Source organism: Cebus imitator, unplaced genomic scaffold (assembly GCF_001604975.1).
Source record: "Cebus imitator isolate Cc_AM_T3 unplaced genomic scaffold, Cebus_imitator-1.0 Scaffold28, whole genome shotgun sequence".
Taxonomy (NCBI): domain Eukaryota; kingdom Metazoa; phylum Chordata; class Mammalia; order Primates; family Cebidae; genus Cebus; species Cebus imitator.
This window is the reverse complement of record NW_016107343.1, coordinates 6,853,328-6,867,044: the sequence shown is the minus strand read 5'-3', so window position 1 is coordinate 6,867,044 and position 13,717 is coordinate 6,853,328. Positions and strand designations below refer to the sequence as shown.

The 13,717-nt window shown below is 48.0% G+C and overlaps 1 protein-coding gene across 2 annotated transcripts; it reads right to left on the bottom strand.

Moving 5' to 3' along the window:
* Positions 1 to 91: 91 nt before the first annotated feature.
* On the bottom strand, positions 92 to 13,336 carry VPS11 (VPS11 core subunit of CORVET and HOPS complexes). Of its 2 annotated transcripts, none has more exons than XM_017523497.1 (16): positions 13,023 to 13,336; positions 11,684 to 11,832; positions 11,451 to 11,586; positions 10,965 to 11,128; positions 8,941 to 9,188; positions 7,696 to 7,897; positions 7,144 to 7,295; positions 4,971 to 5,157; positions 4,067 to 4,213; positions 3,650 to 3,838; positions 3,391 to 3,552; positions 3,021 to 3,160; positions 2,728 to 2,930; positions 2,424 to 2,595; positions 740 to 962; positions 92 to 600 (listed from the first exon to the last, which is right to left on the bottom strand). In XM_017523497.1, exons 1-16 carry the CDS (start codon positions 13,207 to 13,209, stop codon positions 436 to 438), a joined length of 2,826 nt encoding a protein of 941 aa, XP_017378986.1. In that variant the 5' UTR covers positions 13,210 to 13,336; the 3' UTR covers positions 92 to 435. The 2 variants fall into 2 exon arrangements, with proteins under 2 accessions (XP_017378986.1, XP_017378985.1); XM_017523496.2 differs by having other exon boundaries at positions 11,451 to 11,598; positions 13,023 to 13,253.
* Between the last annotated feature and the right edge of the window lie 381 nt (positions 13,337 to 13,717).

The following is a 13,717-nucleotide window of genomic DNA, read 5'->3' as shown; positions in this document are numbered from 1 at the left end:
GAGGGAAGTGGAACTCTAGGAGCGCAGAGGAAAGGAAGTCCATCATGCAGTTAAGAATCACCAGGAAGTCCCCAGAAAAAAATCCATAAGCTCCCAAATCATTATATTCTTTTATTTATAGACTCTGAGAGCAAGGACCCAAGCACAGCCTGGTGCTCTTAGAGAATAAAGCAGCTATTGTCCACACTCGGAGGTTGCTGAGGTGCCCTCCCCCACTGATCTGGAATGATCTAAACTGCTAGTCAAGAGGAGGGATGGCAGGCTAGCTAAATAAGAAGGCAGGGAAAGAAGTCTCCTTTAGTTCTGAGGGCTGTGACATTAGATGAGAGCAGAGCCCTGGGCATGTCAGCCAGCCTTCTGTGTAACGCCTGCCCAGGTCCCCTTGTATCTGTCCTTTCGGTACTCCACTGTTGCCCACGCCTTCCTCCAAGCTGTTTAAGTGCCCCTCCTGGAGTGCATGAGGAGGTCACGCTGCAGCCCAGCCTCTAGGCTAGGGGTCAGTCTGGCTGTGGGAGGGTCGGTCAGCAGAGTCAATTTGTTGAAAACACCTCTGCCAAAGTAGTCAGCAATCACGGAGAAGCTGTCATTGGAGCACTTGAGCTGCAGTAGAGGAGGGAAGGAGTAAGAATCAGAACCAAAGTGCTTATTTCTTAAATGAGGAGGAGATAAGGAAACCAGCCCTCCAGTGACTGTGACACTGGTGGGAATCCCCTGGCCCATCTAGCCCACTCATTCTCACCTGATGCTGGAATTGATCATGGAGATCTCGTTTCTGTTCCTGGGCCCGGATCATATCCATGACCTTCCGATTTTCAGGGAGGCAGGTGGGGCAATCAGCATCACTTTCAGAGTAACTCTCAAAGCAGTGTTGGTGGAAGGAGTGGCCACACAGGAAGTGGACTGAGGGCAACTCCAAGGCACTGTTACAGATGCTGCACTTGGTCTTTTGGAAAATCTTAGGACTACAGGCAAGAAAGACCAGAGATGAGTGGCAAAAGTGAGGGCAAGGTCAAGAGTCAAGGATGAGAAAGGCAGCTGAAATGGATGCGGCAAGGTCCCTGGTAAGGTCACCAGGCCCTGCCCTGCTCTTCTTACCGCCTTGAGGGAGTCAAATGACTACAACAGCCCTGGATCTGCAGTGAGTCTCAGCATGCTCCCAACAAGGCCAACTCAGCCCAGGGATTGTTTCCTCTCTTTCCATTTTCACAGCTGCCACTAAATTCTCTTTCAGGTCTGTACTCAGATGTGACCCTTTCAGTGAGGCCTTTCCAAGCCACCTTCTCTAAACTTGTTAACACACTCCTTCCCCAACTCCCCTTCTTCAATCGCCACCTAACATACTACAAAAGTTTGCCTATTTGGCCAGGCACAGTGGCTCACACCTGTAATCCCAGCACTTTGGGAGGCCAAGGTGGGTGGATCACATGAGATCAGGAGTTCGAGACCAGCCTAGCCAACATGGTGAAACCCTGTCACTACAAAAATAAAAAATTAGCCGGGCATGTTGGCGGGCACCTGTAATCCCAGCTACTCGGGAGGCTGAGGCAGGAGAATCAATTGAACCCGGGAGGCGAAGGTTGCCATGGGCCGAGATCACGCCATTGCACTCCAGTCCTGGAGACAGAGCAAGACTCCATCTCAAAAAAAAAAGTTTGCCTATTTAACATGTTTGCTGTCTGTCTCTTTTAAAACATAAAGTTCCATGAAGGCAGGGCTTTTTGTCTGTGCTGTTCAGAACAGTGCTTGGGATATCAGAGGCTCAGTATTTATAGAATGAAAAAATTGTTGTTCTCTCATAAATATTTTACAGAATATTAAGGGCAGGTAAGATTTAAGAGTTGCGATTATGGCTGGGCACAGTGGCTCATGCCTGTAATCCAAGCATTTTGGGAGGTCGAGGAAGGAGATGACTTGAGGCCAGGAGTTCAAGACTAGCCTGGCCAACATTGTAAACCCCATTTCTACTAAAAATACAAAAATAGGCTAGGCGTGGGGTGGTGCACGCCTGTAATCCCAGCTACTTGGGAGGCTGAGGTGAGAGGATCACTTGAGCCCAGGGAGGTCAAGGCTGTAGTGAGCTGTGATCGTGCCTCTGCACTCCAGCCTCAGTGACAAGAGTAAGATCCTGTCTCAAAAAAGAAAACAAATAGAATGGCTTCCAACAACAACATGGATGTGTTTAGAAAAGGTAAAACATGGGCATATAAAGAATGAAAAGTACCTGCTACAAAATAATATCCTTCAAAGCCCAGTATAATGATCTACATAATAAACCACTTTTTGGAATTCCTCCATTAAAACACATCTTGAAGAACAAAATGCTCAAAAGCGCTCCACAGAATCGTCTATGGAAAGTACTTAGTAACACCCTTTGAAGAGCAAGTTATACCCTGGACTCCTCCACATAGCCATGCCCCGGGTACCTGGCCTTGAGCTCCTGGATCTCCTGGCGGATGCGGGTGGTCTCCTCCCGGTACCGCCGTACCCGCAGCTCATCCTGTGCAATCTGCTGGCTCTGTTTCTGTAGTTTTTGGACCAGATAGTCCCTGATGACGGACAGTGTGGCTGTGGAGTTGTGGGCCAGGGTCTGCACCACTGAGATTGGGGTCCAAGAAAAAACAAGACAATGAACCGCATGTAGCACACTCTGAACAGAGTTGAAGGGCCCCTGCTACACAGCCCAGCGGTCAGCAGCTTGTCACCCACCCATTCTGTCTTCCCAAGTACCTAGAAGAGGTGGCATGAGGTTCTTGTTCTCGATATGCTTGAGGACAGCTGCCACGTACTCCTTGCAGTCCTCCTCCTTGCGAGCAAAGTAGCTGAGGGCCTGCTCCCACAAGGAGGGGTCCTGCTCCCCGTGGCGCTCACATACGGTGATGACCTGCCGGTACTGCTCGTGCTGCATGTGGTAGTGCATGATCTGCTGGAACCTGCAGCCGGGGCGAGGGCAGACCTCAGTGGCTGTGTCTGGAAAATGACTTGGATTCTTCCCCTTTCCCTGAAATTCCCCAAACTCTTACAGCTTCCCCTGCTCATAGAGGTAAAGGACACCATCTTGAAAGTCGTGCATCTGGCATAGGACCAGGGCCTTGTCAAAGACGTCGCAGAAGCGACCACTCTTCAGCAGGGAAATGGCCTCTGAGTGAAGCTTCTCTTTGACCTAGAGAGGAAGGAGGGCAGAGCTGCTGGACAAAAAGGGAAAATCACAAGATCTCTTGGGACAAGGCCAGTCAACTCTTTCCCTCAGTCAATTTCCTCTTCACAGAGGACCGCTGACCTCCAAGGTAAGGTGTTACTGGTCTAAGGAATGCAGCAAAAGGCAGCTACCAAAAATGAAGAATGGAGACGACATGAACTGTCTTTTCTCCCACAACCCTGACCAGGCCTCACCTGTGGATCCTTCTCATGGGCCCAGTTCTGCAGTCGCAGCTCAAGGAGTGTATCGTAGATGCCCTGGGGTGAGTCTGGCTGCACTTCGCTCATGTGCTCTAGGAAGGCTTTCAGCTCTCGCGGGTTATTGGCAAAGATGGGGATGAACTCCTCAGAGTTGGCCTAGGATGGCAAGGGAGGAAAGAGGAGGCTGAATGAGTGGGCAAGGTATACAGGAAGCCCCTAAGGTGATCCCCACTGTCTGTCCTTGCAGCCTCACCCTGCATCCAGGGGTCTCCCTATTGCAGCGGCCTTCAAGGCTGGACCGATAATCGGTACAAAGTCCCTTCAGCAGCTGAGTTGTCTGCTCTGGTATGTGGTGCATGAGGATCTTGCCATAGCGCTTCATGTTGCTCTCTGCCTGCTCAAAAGGCAGCTTGCCGATGTACCGAAGGGCTTCCTGATAATTCTGTGGAAAGGAAAAGGGCAAAGTAGTGCATACACCTGCCTCAGCCACCAGGAAGCACTTTCATCATTCTGGGGATGTCTTCAAAAACAGGGCTCTGCCCAAGTTTAGAGTCTCATCTCTACTCAGGAGGATGGAGTGGGAGGATCACCTGAGCCCAGGAATTCAAGTCCAGCCTGGGCAACATAGTGAGACCCTATCTGTTGGGGAAAAAAAGAGAGTCTCACCTACCTTAATGTCCTCTAGCTGGATCTTCAGGTACCACTCATGGTGTGCATGGTTCTCTGCCAGATACAGGGCATGGGAGTAGTAGCCAGCCTGCCGGAGAACCTTGATGGCTGTCTCCACGTCAAAGTGGACTTCGCTCTCACTCTTTGTCTGCCAGGGAGACATGAGACAAAATGATTTACTAGAGGTGACTAGAGAAGGGAGAGGAAAGTCATCTGACTTTCAGACAGATTCCTAAGATGGTATAATAAAGTGATAGCATGCTTTGAAAATATTATGCTAGACAACGTGTGGGAAGTTTTTTTTTTGAGACGGAGTCTCACTCTGTCACTAGGCTGGAGGACAGTGGCACGATCTCGGCTCATTGCAACCTCTGCCTCCTGGATTCAAGCAATTCTCCTGTCTCAGCCTCCTGAATAGCTGAGACTACAGGTGCGCGTCACCATGCCCAGATAATTTTTGTATTTGTCAGTAGAGATGGGGTTTCACCATGTTGGCCAGGATGGTCTTGATCTCATGACCTCATGATCCACCCGCCTCAGCCTTCCAAAGTGCTGGGGTTACAGGTTTGAGCCACTGCGCCTGGCCCAACTGTGAGAGTTTCTGACTAAAGATTTCCTCTGCCCCTACCATTAGAGAGATACTGCTAGGGACAGGGCTTCCCCAGTGCCACTACCCAGGGTTTAGATACCGGGGGAAGTTCTAGAATCATGAAACGAGGAGAGATGGCACAGAACTAACAGAAACGGCCACTCTTCTTCCCCATTTATAGGGTAAAGCATGCTGATGCCCAAATAAGGTCAGCCCTTTCCTCTCCCTGTGTCTTGCTGAAGCAGAACAAGTCCCATTGGAGACACCTCATGCCCAGTGGTGCCTCCAGGACTCCCCCACCAACACTATCTTGCACCTTGATGAACTCCTCCAGCTTCGAGCTGTCCTTGAGCTTGGTATAGCAGTTGAGGAGCAGGGTGGTATGGTCAGCATTGGCCAGGGATTGTCGGTGCAGGGTCTGCAGATAGGCAGTCAGGTTGTGAATGCGCTGGGCATCTAGAAACTTGCGGATCACATAGGATGGCTCCAACTTTCCAATGGTTCTAGGGAGACATGTGCACCAGATAGCATCTGAATCAGTGTACTTCTCCAACTCATGTACACAGGAATCACTTGCAGATCTTCTCAAAATGCAAATTCTATTTCAGTGGGTCTGGAGTGGGGCCTGAGATTCTGCATTCCCACAAAGTCCCAGGTAATATCAGTGCTACTAGACTGTGGACCACACTGAGTAGCAAGACTCCAGAGCACTGGTTCTTAAATTTGGCTAAAAATAGGAATTCTAAAGAGAAGGGGAAGAGGCTAGACACGTTTTTGTTTTTTTGAGACAGAGTCTGTTGCCAGGCTGGAGTGCAGTGGTGCAATCTTGGCTCACTGCAACCTCCACCTCCAGGGTTCAAGTGATTCTTGTGCCTCAGCCTCCCAAGTAGCTGGGATTACAGGCACGCACCACCACACCCAGCTAATTTTTGTATTTTTAGTAGAGACGGGGTTTCACCATGTTGGCCAGAATGGTCTCGATCTCCTGACCTCATGATCCGCCCCCCTCAAACTTCCAAAGTGCTGGGATTACAGGTGTGAGCCACCACACCTGGCCTAGACAGGTCTCTTTTTATATTATTATTTGTTGTTGTTTTGTTTTGTATTTTTTATTTTTCCTATTATTTTTTAGTTTAATTAATTTATTTTTATTACTATTATTATTATTATTTTTGTTTGTTTGAGATGGAGTCTCGCTCTGTTGCCCAGGCTGGAGTGCAATGGCGCAATCTTGGCTCACTACAGCCTCTCCCTCCCAGGTTCAAGTGATTCTCCTGCCTCAGCTTCCTGGGTAGCTGGGATTACAGGTGCCCGCCACCATACCTGGCTAATTTTTGTGTTTTTAATAGAGACAGGGTTTCATGATGTTGGGCAGGATGGTCTTGAACTCATGGCCTCAGGTGATCCACCTGCCTCGGCCTCCCAAAGTGCTGAGATTACAGGCATGAGCCACCATGCCCGGCCTATTATTATTATTATTATTACTATTATCATTTTTAGTGGAGACAGGGTTTCGCCATGCTGGCCAGGCTAGTCTTGAACTCCTGACCTCAAGTGATCTACCCACCCCATCTCCCAAAGTGCTGGGATTATAAGCATGAGCCACTGCGCCTGGCCATATTTTTAAATTTTATTTATTTATTTATTGTTAGAGATGGGGTCTTGCTATGTTGCTTAGACTGGTCTTGAACACCTGGTCTCAAGTAATCCTCCCACCTCGGTCTCCCAAGGGACAGGATCACAGGCACATGCCACTGCACCCCAGTCTTAGACAGGTTTCTAAAACCCCTTCTCAAGGCAGAAAATTCAAAGTATTAGTACTGAGGGAAGGAATTATGGAAGCAAGAGATGAATACCTTTTCCCCCTTGAAGAACCAAGTCAAAATGAATATTTAAAAAAGCCAAACTAAGGTTTAAAAGAAGAGGTAATCATCAGCTTAGCTGCATACTGGTCATATAATATTTGACCCTACGACTGCCTTTTTAACAAGGAATCTTGTCCTCTCATTTAAGGCATCATAGTTCCTGCAAATAAAATTTTAAAAGGCCACGCACAGTGGCTCATGCCTGTAATCCTAGCACTTTGGGAAGCTGAGCCGGGTGGATTATATGAGCTCAGGAGTTTGAGACCAGCACAGAGAACACAATGAAACCCCGTCTCTACTAAAAATACAAAAAATTAGTCAGGTGTGGTGGCGTGTGCCTGTAATCCCAGCTACTCAGGAGGTTGAGACGGGAGAATCACTTGAACCCGAGAGGTGGAAGTTGCAGTGAGCCAAGGTCGCACCATTGCACTCCAGGCCTGGGTGACAGAGCGAGACTCCATCTCAAAAAAAAAAAAAAAATTTTTTTCAAATTTAAAAAAAAATCAAAAACAAAAACAGTTCCTGGTAGAGTTCTAGCCCCTACCTGGAGCATGGATGGGCTTTAGCTATCTAGCTGTTTGTCCCTGCATTCACAGCCATATCCCAAAGTGCCTCCAGACTGACCGGATATACTGCTGGACAGCCCCATCGTGGTTGCCCTTGCTGTAGAGATGGTCTCCATACTGCATGAAAATCTGGGCCAGCCCATCACTGTCCAGATGTTGGCTCTTGGCCAGGTTAATTGCCATCTCAAATAGGTTCTTCTTAAACAGCATCTAGAAGGGAAAAGAGATTAGAAAGTTGGTAGAAGCGGTCCTGAGAAGACACTTTCCAAAAATATGCCCACAACACAGAAAACAGAAAGTCCTGCATTTCTGATCTGCCTAGATCCTAGATGAAGCAAGAGCTCCCAGATACCCCCAAGATCAGTATCACCTTATTTCTTAAGGTTCTCAGGAAACAAAGTGAACCCTTAGAGTGGGCTCAGGCTCCCAGCCATTACTTCCCTCTAAAGCTCCATTTCAGGCCATTTTCCTTATAATCCTACCCTAAGGAAGCTGAGTAAGGTTGTGACCCACAGGGAGGGAAACACCCTGGCCAATATGATTTGGGGAACCTACTCCTGTAGCTGCTTCTAAGTGCCTATGGCCAGCTCTGGAAGGCTGGTGGCCTTGCCTCCAGTTTGGTCTGTGTGTCCTTCTCCTGCAGTGCGTGGACCCGCCCATCCCGCGTCAGCACATACAGGGAGCCCCACTCAGCAAGCACATCCACTACATCCTCAAAGACAGCGCTATAGGCTATGAACTTGTTGCACAGGTCATAGATGTTTAGAATCTGCTTGTCGGAGCTCTGTGAGTCCCTGCTGGTAAACTCTGACCTGTATAGGAAAGAAAAATCACCAGTTATTTGGACCATCTCGGTTTTATCTCCCCTTGAGTTCCTTTCCCATGATAACTTTGGTGCCCATTCCACCCAGCACAAGTCACCTCTTTGATCCCTCTCATCCCATAACATGCAGCATTGTGCCGGTAGCTGTAGAAAGAGAACATACAGACCTGATCTTACCCTTTAGGATCCTATAATTAACCCAAGCAACAGATTAGAAAATTAAGTACATTCAGATATCCATTCATTTAGAAAATAATCATCTAATACATGGTATATGTAAAACATTGTGCCTGCAACTGAACGAAAGCAAAACAAACCAGCATCTAACAGGGAGTTCTTCCATCATGCAGAACACCCAACCTACCCCTTAAAAAACCAAAACAAAACAAAAAACCTGTGTCCTACATTTCCCAGCATGTTCTAATTTCTTCACTACTGAATTCTTTGTTCCTCTGCCCAACTTATTTTGACAAAAGAGTTAAAAAAAAAAAAAAAAGGTCCAAATTTCCTGGAGCATTCTGGTATACTAAGGCTATGTAGCAAACATCTGCAGCAAAAACACCCATTTTTCAGTAAAAATGTTATAAATGACTCTAGATATAAGTGTTGCCGGCCGGGCGCAGTGGCTTATGCCTGTAATCCCAGCACTTTGGGAGACCAAGGTGGGCAGATCACTTGAGGTCAGGAGTTTAAGACCAGCCCGACCAACATGGTGAAATCCTGCCTCTACTAAAAATACAAAAAGTAGCCGGGCATGGTGGCACATGCCTGTAATCCCAGCTACTTAAGAGCCTGAGGCAGAAGAATAACTTGAACCCAGGAGGTGGAGGTTGCAGTAATCCGAGATCATTCCACTGCACTCCAGCCTGGGTGACAGAGCGAGACTCCATCTCAAAAAAAAAAAAGGAAGTATCATCTATGTAACACCAAAGCAGGAGATTGGCAGGATCCAGGCATTAGGATTTTAAAATCAGGCAGATTCAAGGGAACAAGTCCAGCCCTCTCCCTGTCCCTTCTCGCTGGAGTACTTACTTGGGAGAAACCTTTCGGTCACGGGAGACAATGACAAGGTAGCCCCTAAACCAGTGGGCAATGAGCTTATGGCCCTCAAAGGCGAAGCAGGGCCCACGTTCATCAGGCTGGTACAAGTAGACACACTCATCCCCGGCCACAATGAACTGCAGGTCCTGAGAAGGGTCACTTAGGGCTGAGCAGCGCAGGCCACACCCATGGGTGTCCAACTCCACGCGAGGGTAGTCTTTTCCAGAAACTATATAGGACTGCCAGAAGTAAGAAAGGGGTTAACAGGCTCCTTTGAGGAGGTAGCACTAAGCCTTTACAAAGGTATTCCCATTTCCATACTGGCTCTCTCTCTTTTTTCCCTCTTAGCATTCTAAGACTTTCTCTTGGCTGCTGGCCTTCTTCATTAACCATCACCCATCTACTAAATATATAACCAGGGACCACATTTTCTTTCTCTGTTTATATTATCACTACCTAGTACAGAAATTCTACAAGTAAGAGAAATGCAATAATCTTCCACTGTTTTATCAAGAGTATTCCTGAGCTGGGTGCGGTGGCTCACGCCTGTAATCCAAGCACTTTGGAGGCCAAGGCAGGCAGATCACCTGAGGTCAGGAGTTCAAGACCAGCCTGACCAACATAGTGAAACCCAGTCTTTTTTAAAGAAAAAAAAAAAGGCCGGGCGCGGTGGCTCAAGCCTGTAATCCCAGCACTTTGGGAGGCCGAGGCGGGTGGATCACGAGGTCAAGAGATCGAAACCATCCTGGTCAACATGGTGAAACCCCATCTCTACTAAAAATACAAAAAATTAGCTGGGCATGGTGGTGCGTGCCTGTAATCCCAGCTACTCAGGAGGCTGAGGCAGGAGAATTGCCTGAACCCAGGAGGCGGAGGTTGCGGTGAGCCGAGATCGTGCCATTGCACTCCAGCCTGGGTAACAAGAGCGAAACTCCGTCTCAAAAAAAAAGAGTATTCCTGACAGAGTAGACTATTGTAAATCTGGCGCCCCAGGAACAAGAAAGATAAAGATACTTGTCCAATATGTAATTTTAAAGGTTAGTTAGAAATAGGCTGGTGCAGGCCAGGCGTGGTGGCTCAAGCCTGTAATCCTAGCACTTGGGGAGGCTGAGGCGGGTGGATCACAAGGTCAAGAGATCGAGACAATCCTGGCCATGGTGAAACCCTGTCTCTACTAAAAATACAAAAATTAGCTGGGTGTGGTGGCACGTGCCTGTGGTCCCAGCTACTCAGGAGGCTGAGGCAGAAGAATGGCTTGAGCCCAGGAGGCAGAGGTTGCAGTGAGCTGAGATTGCACCACTGCACTCCAGCCTGGCAACACAGCAAGACTCCGTCTCAAAAAAAAAAAAAAGGAAAAGAAATGGGCTGGTGCAGTGGCTCATGTCTGTAATCCCAGCACTTTGGGAGTCTGAGACAGGTAGATTGCTTAGGCCCAGGAATTCACGACCAACCTGGGCAACATGGTGAAACCCCGTATCCACAAAAAATACAAAAATTAGCCAGGCATGGTGGTATGTGCCTGTAATCCCAGCTACTCAGGATGCTGAGGCAGGAGGATCGCTTGAGCTCAGGAGGCAGAGGTTGCAGTGAGCTGAGACAGTGCCACTGCACTCCAGCCTGGGTGACACAACGAGACCCTGTCTCAAGGAAAAAAAAAAAAAAGGTAGTTAGAAATAAAATTCACGGCCAGGCACGGTGGCCTATGTCCTGGGATATGGAGGCTGCAGTGGGTCAAGATCTCGCCACTGCACTCCAGCCTGAGCTACACAGTGAGACTCCATCTCAAAAAAAAAAAAAAAAAGGAAATAAAATTGACATCTTTTTAGTACAAGCCCAGAGTCTAACTCTTCCCGGTTTCCTAGGCAAAGAAATAAAATACAAAGCTAGGAAAATGATTCAAATGATATGATTAATATTTAACAATCCCACCTTCCCTGTCAGTTCCTTACCCTATCCCCCTGAGCAATGGAAAAGCCCTTCCTGCCTGCTCCTAAGAGTTGAGGCCTTGGTCATACCTGCACATTCTCTGTTGTCACAACAAACAAGTGAGTGGTCTTTCCTGCTTGGCGAAAGGCCAATCCAGTAACAGGATAGTTGCCCTTGTGCAAAATCTGGGTCTTGCTATGCCGGTCCCGGGTGATATCTCCTTTGTTCAAAGTAACACTGCCATCTGTGAAACCTGTGGGAGAACAAGAAAATTACTTCAATGAGGCTGAAAAGATCAGGAAGGGGAGAGGGGGAAAAAAGACCACTTGAGGCACTCAGAAGTGACAAGTTTTCTCTGTATACCCAACCTTTCTAAGGGTTAACCTGAATATTGGTACTCGCTGACTCATTTTCAAAGAACAAAATTAAAAGCCTTCCCCTTCCAAACTTTAATATCTCAAAGACCTCTGTTCAATACAAAGTGGTCTCGCAAAAACATTAAAGATGAGATGCAGAAGCAACTTTGAAGAAAATCTATAATGAATCTAGGAGTGTTAGCTTTGCCTTCTGTTTACCAATGGCCATAAAGTTGAGATTTTCATGGACAGTCAAACAAGATACAACAGTTGGCTCTGTTCCTGGAATAGCAGGGAAGATTCGAGTGCAGAGTGGATTGCCGCCATCTCTCTTCTCCAGGTTCCAGATCTTAACCTGTGGACAGACCTCAGAAGTGTAAATGCTAGTCACCCTCCAACAAAAAATCATTCCCAAACTTCTAGATCTTTCCCATTTCTTTACTGGGACTCACCAAAGGGTTGATGCCCTCTTCATCTTCTCCAACAGATGCCAGAATATTGTGTTGCTTCAGTTGGTACAGGTGTGTCACCCGTAGTTTATAGGCCTGGAAGCCTGTAAGCTGTAGGGAACGTGGCAAGAACCAGATCTGGCCTTCCATATGTGCAGGGTAGTGAAGGAGCCTCCTTTCCAAGGAGAGATACTTATATTCAGACCAGAATTCAGGTAACAATTACATGCATACAACTCTAAAATTTTCATGGATTTTCCCACATATCATCTCATGGAACTTCCTATCTTAAAAAGAGTGAGGCCAGGCCAGGAGCAGTGGCACATGCCTGTAATCCTAGTACTTTGGGAGGCCGAGGCCGGCAGAACACAAGGTCAAGAGATGGAGACCATCCTGGCCAACATGGTGAAACCCCATCTCTACTAAAAATACAAAAATTAGCTGGATGTGGTGGCACATGCCTGTAATCCCAGCTACTCGGAAGGCTGAGACAGGAGAATCGCTTGAACCCAAGAGGCGGAAGTTGCAGTGAGCCGATGTCGCGCCACTGTACTACAGTCCGGGAGACAGGGTGAGACTCCGTATCAAAAAAATAAATAAATAAATAAATAAATAACAAGCATGAGGCCGGGTGCGGTGGCTCACGCCTGTTATCCCAACACTTTGGGAGGCCAAGGCAGGCGGATCACCTGAGGTCAGGAGTTCAAGACCAGCCTGGCCAACATGGCAAAACCCCCTATCACTAAAAATACCAAAAATAGCCAGGCGTGGTGGCAGGCGCCTGTAATCCCAGCTGCTCGGGAGGCTTAGGCACGAGAATCGCTTGAACCTGGGAGGCGGAGGGTGCAGTGAACGGAGATCACGCCACTGTGCTCCAGCGTGGGTGACAGAGCGAGACTCTGTCTCAGAAAAAAAAAAAAAGTGTAAGAGGCCAGAGTTTAGTAGCAGCAACATGAAGACGAAAGCAGCAAACTGTTAGCCTCATTTACCTCCTCACCAGTGATAACGGGCAGGGGAGATCATGTCATCTGACATATTAATCTTTTAAAGCCAACTTGCATTTTTTAAAAAGTTGATCTCAACCTTGTCAAATTGGCATGTACACTCCTGCTACAGATAAGGAAACTAAAACCCAGAGAGGTTAAACGACTTGCCCAGGATTGCTCAGTTGGTAAGTTAGGAAACGGACTTCCTTTCTTCTTCCCGTAAACCATAGAAAACTCTGGACGATCAGCTAAAGGAAAGAGGCGCGCAGCACGGACCCCTCTGACAAACAGATTTCATCCTAACTGTATCTCTTCGGGATCCCGGGAGGGAAAAGACAGCTCCAAATGAAGGATATCTCCAAAGACCAGGCTCCCTCGGCCTGAGTCGCAGACAGTGATGCCAGGAGGGAGGCAAAGGAACTTGGAAGCAGCGGATCCAGAAGCAGGTGCGGCCCCGGGAGCAGCCCCATCATTGCCCAGCGGCTCCTTCACCAGCTCCTTGTCGAAAAAGACAAAGCGCCGCCACTGCAGGTAGGCTGCCATTTTGGCCAAGGGACCCCACCTCCGAGAGCTATGTCACGTGAGCTGAACCAGCAAATCACGTGGTCGACAGCTTCCGGCAGCTCGCGGGCCCGGGCGCTCTAGAGTCCGGGTGACAGCTTCCCGCAGCTGGGAGAGTGGGCGGGGCCGCGAGTGGTAGTTCTAGCTCTGCAGTGTGCGAGTTTGCTGGATCTAACTGTAACTTCGCTGGCAAAAATGCTTGAGAACAGACCTTTCATCTCTTTGAGGATCAGTTTCTTCCTAAAATGCGCGTGTACTGGGGGATCAAGATGAGCGATGTCCTGCGCCTTATGAACTGTAACCAGCTGTGCCTAAGTGAATGATGTTTTGACGTTTGATGTTTTGGGGCATAAATGAAATAGTGCATGTTAAACCAGTTTTTCGGTTGTATGAGAAGGGAAATAAAATTAGAAGTTTGTGTATGCCACCAGACAGATTGTGAAACACAGTGTCTCATATTCGTTTTTGTTTCCCCCTGTCAGCGCGCATG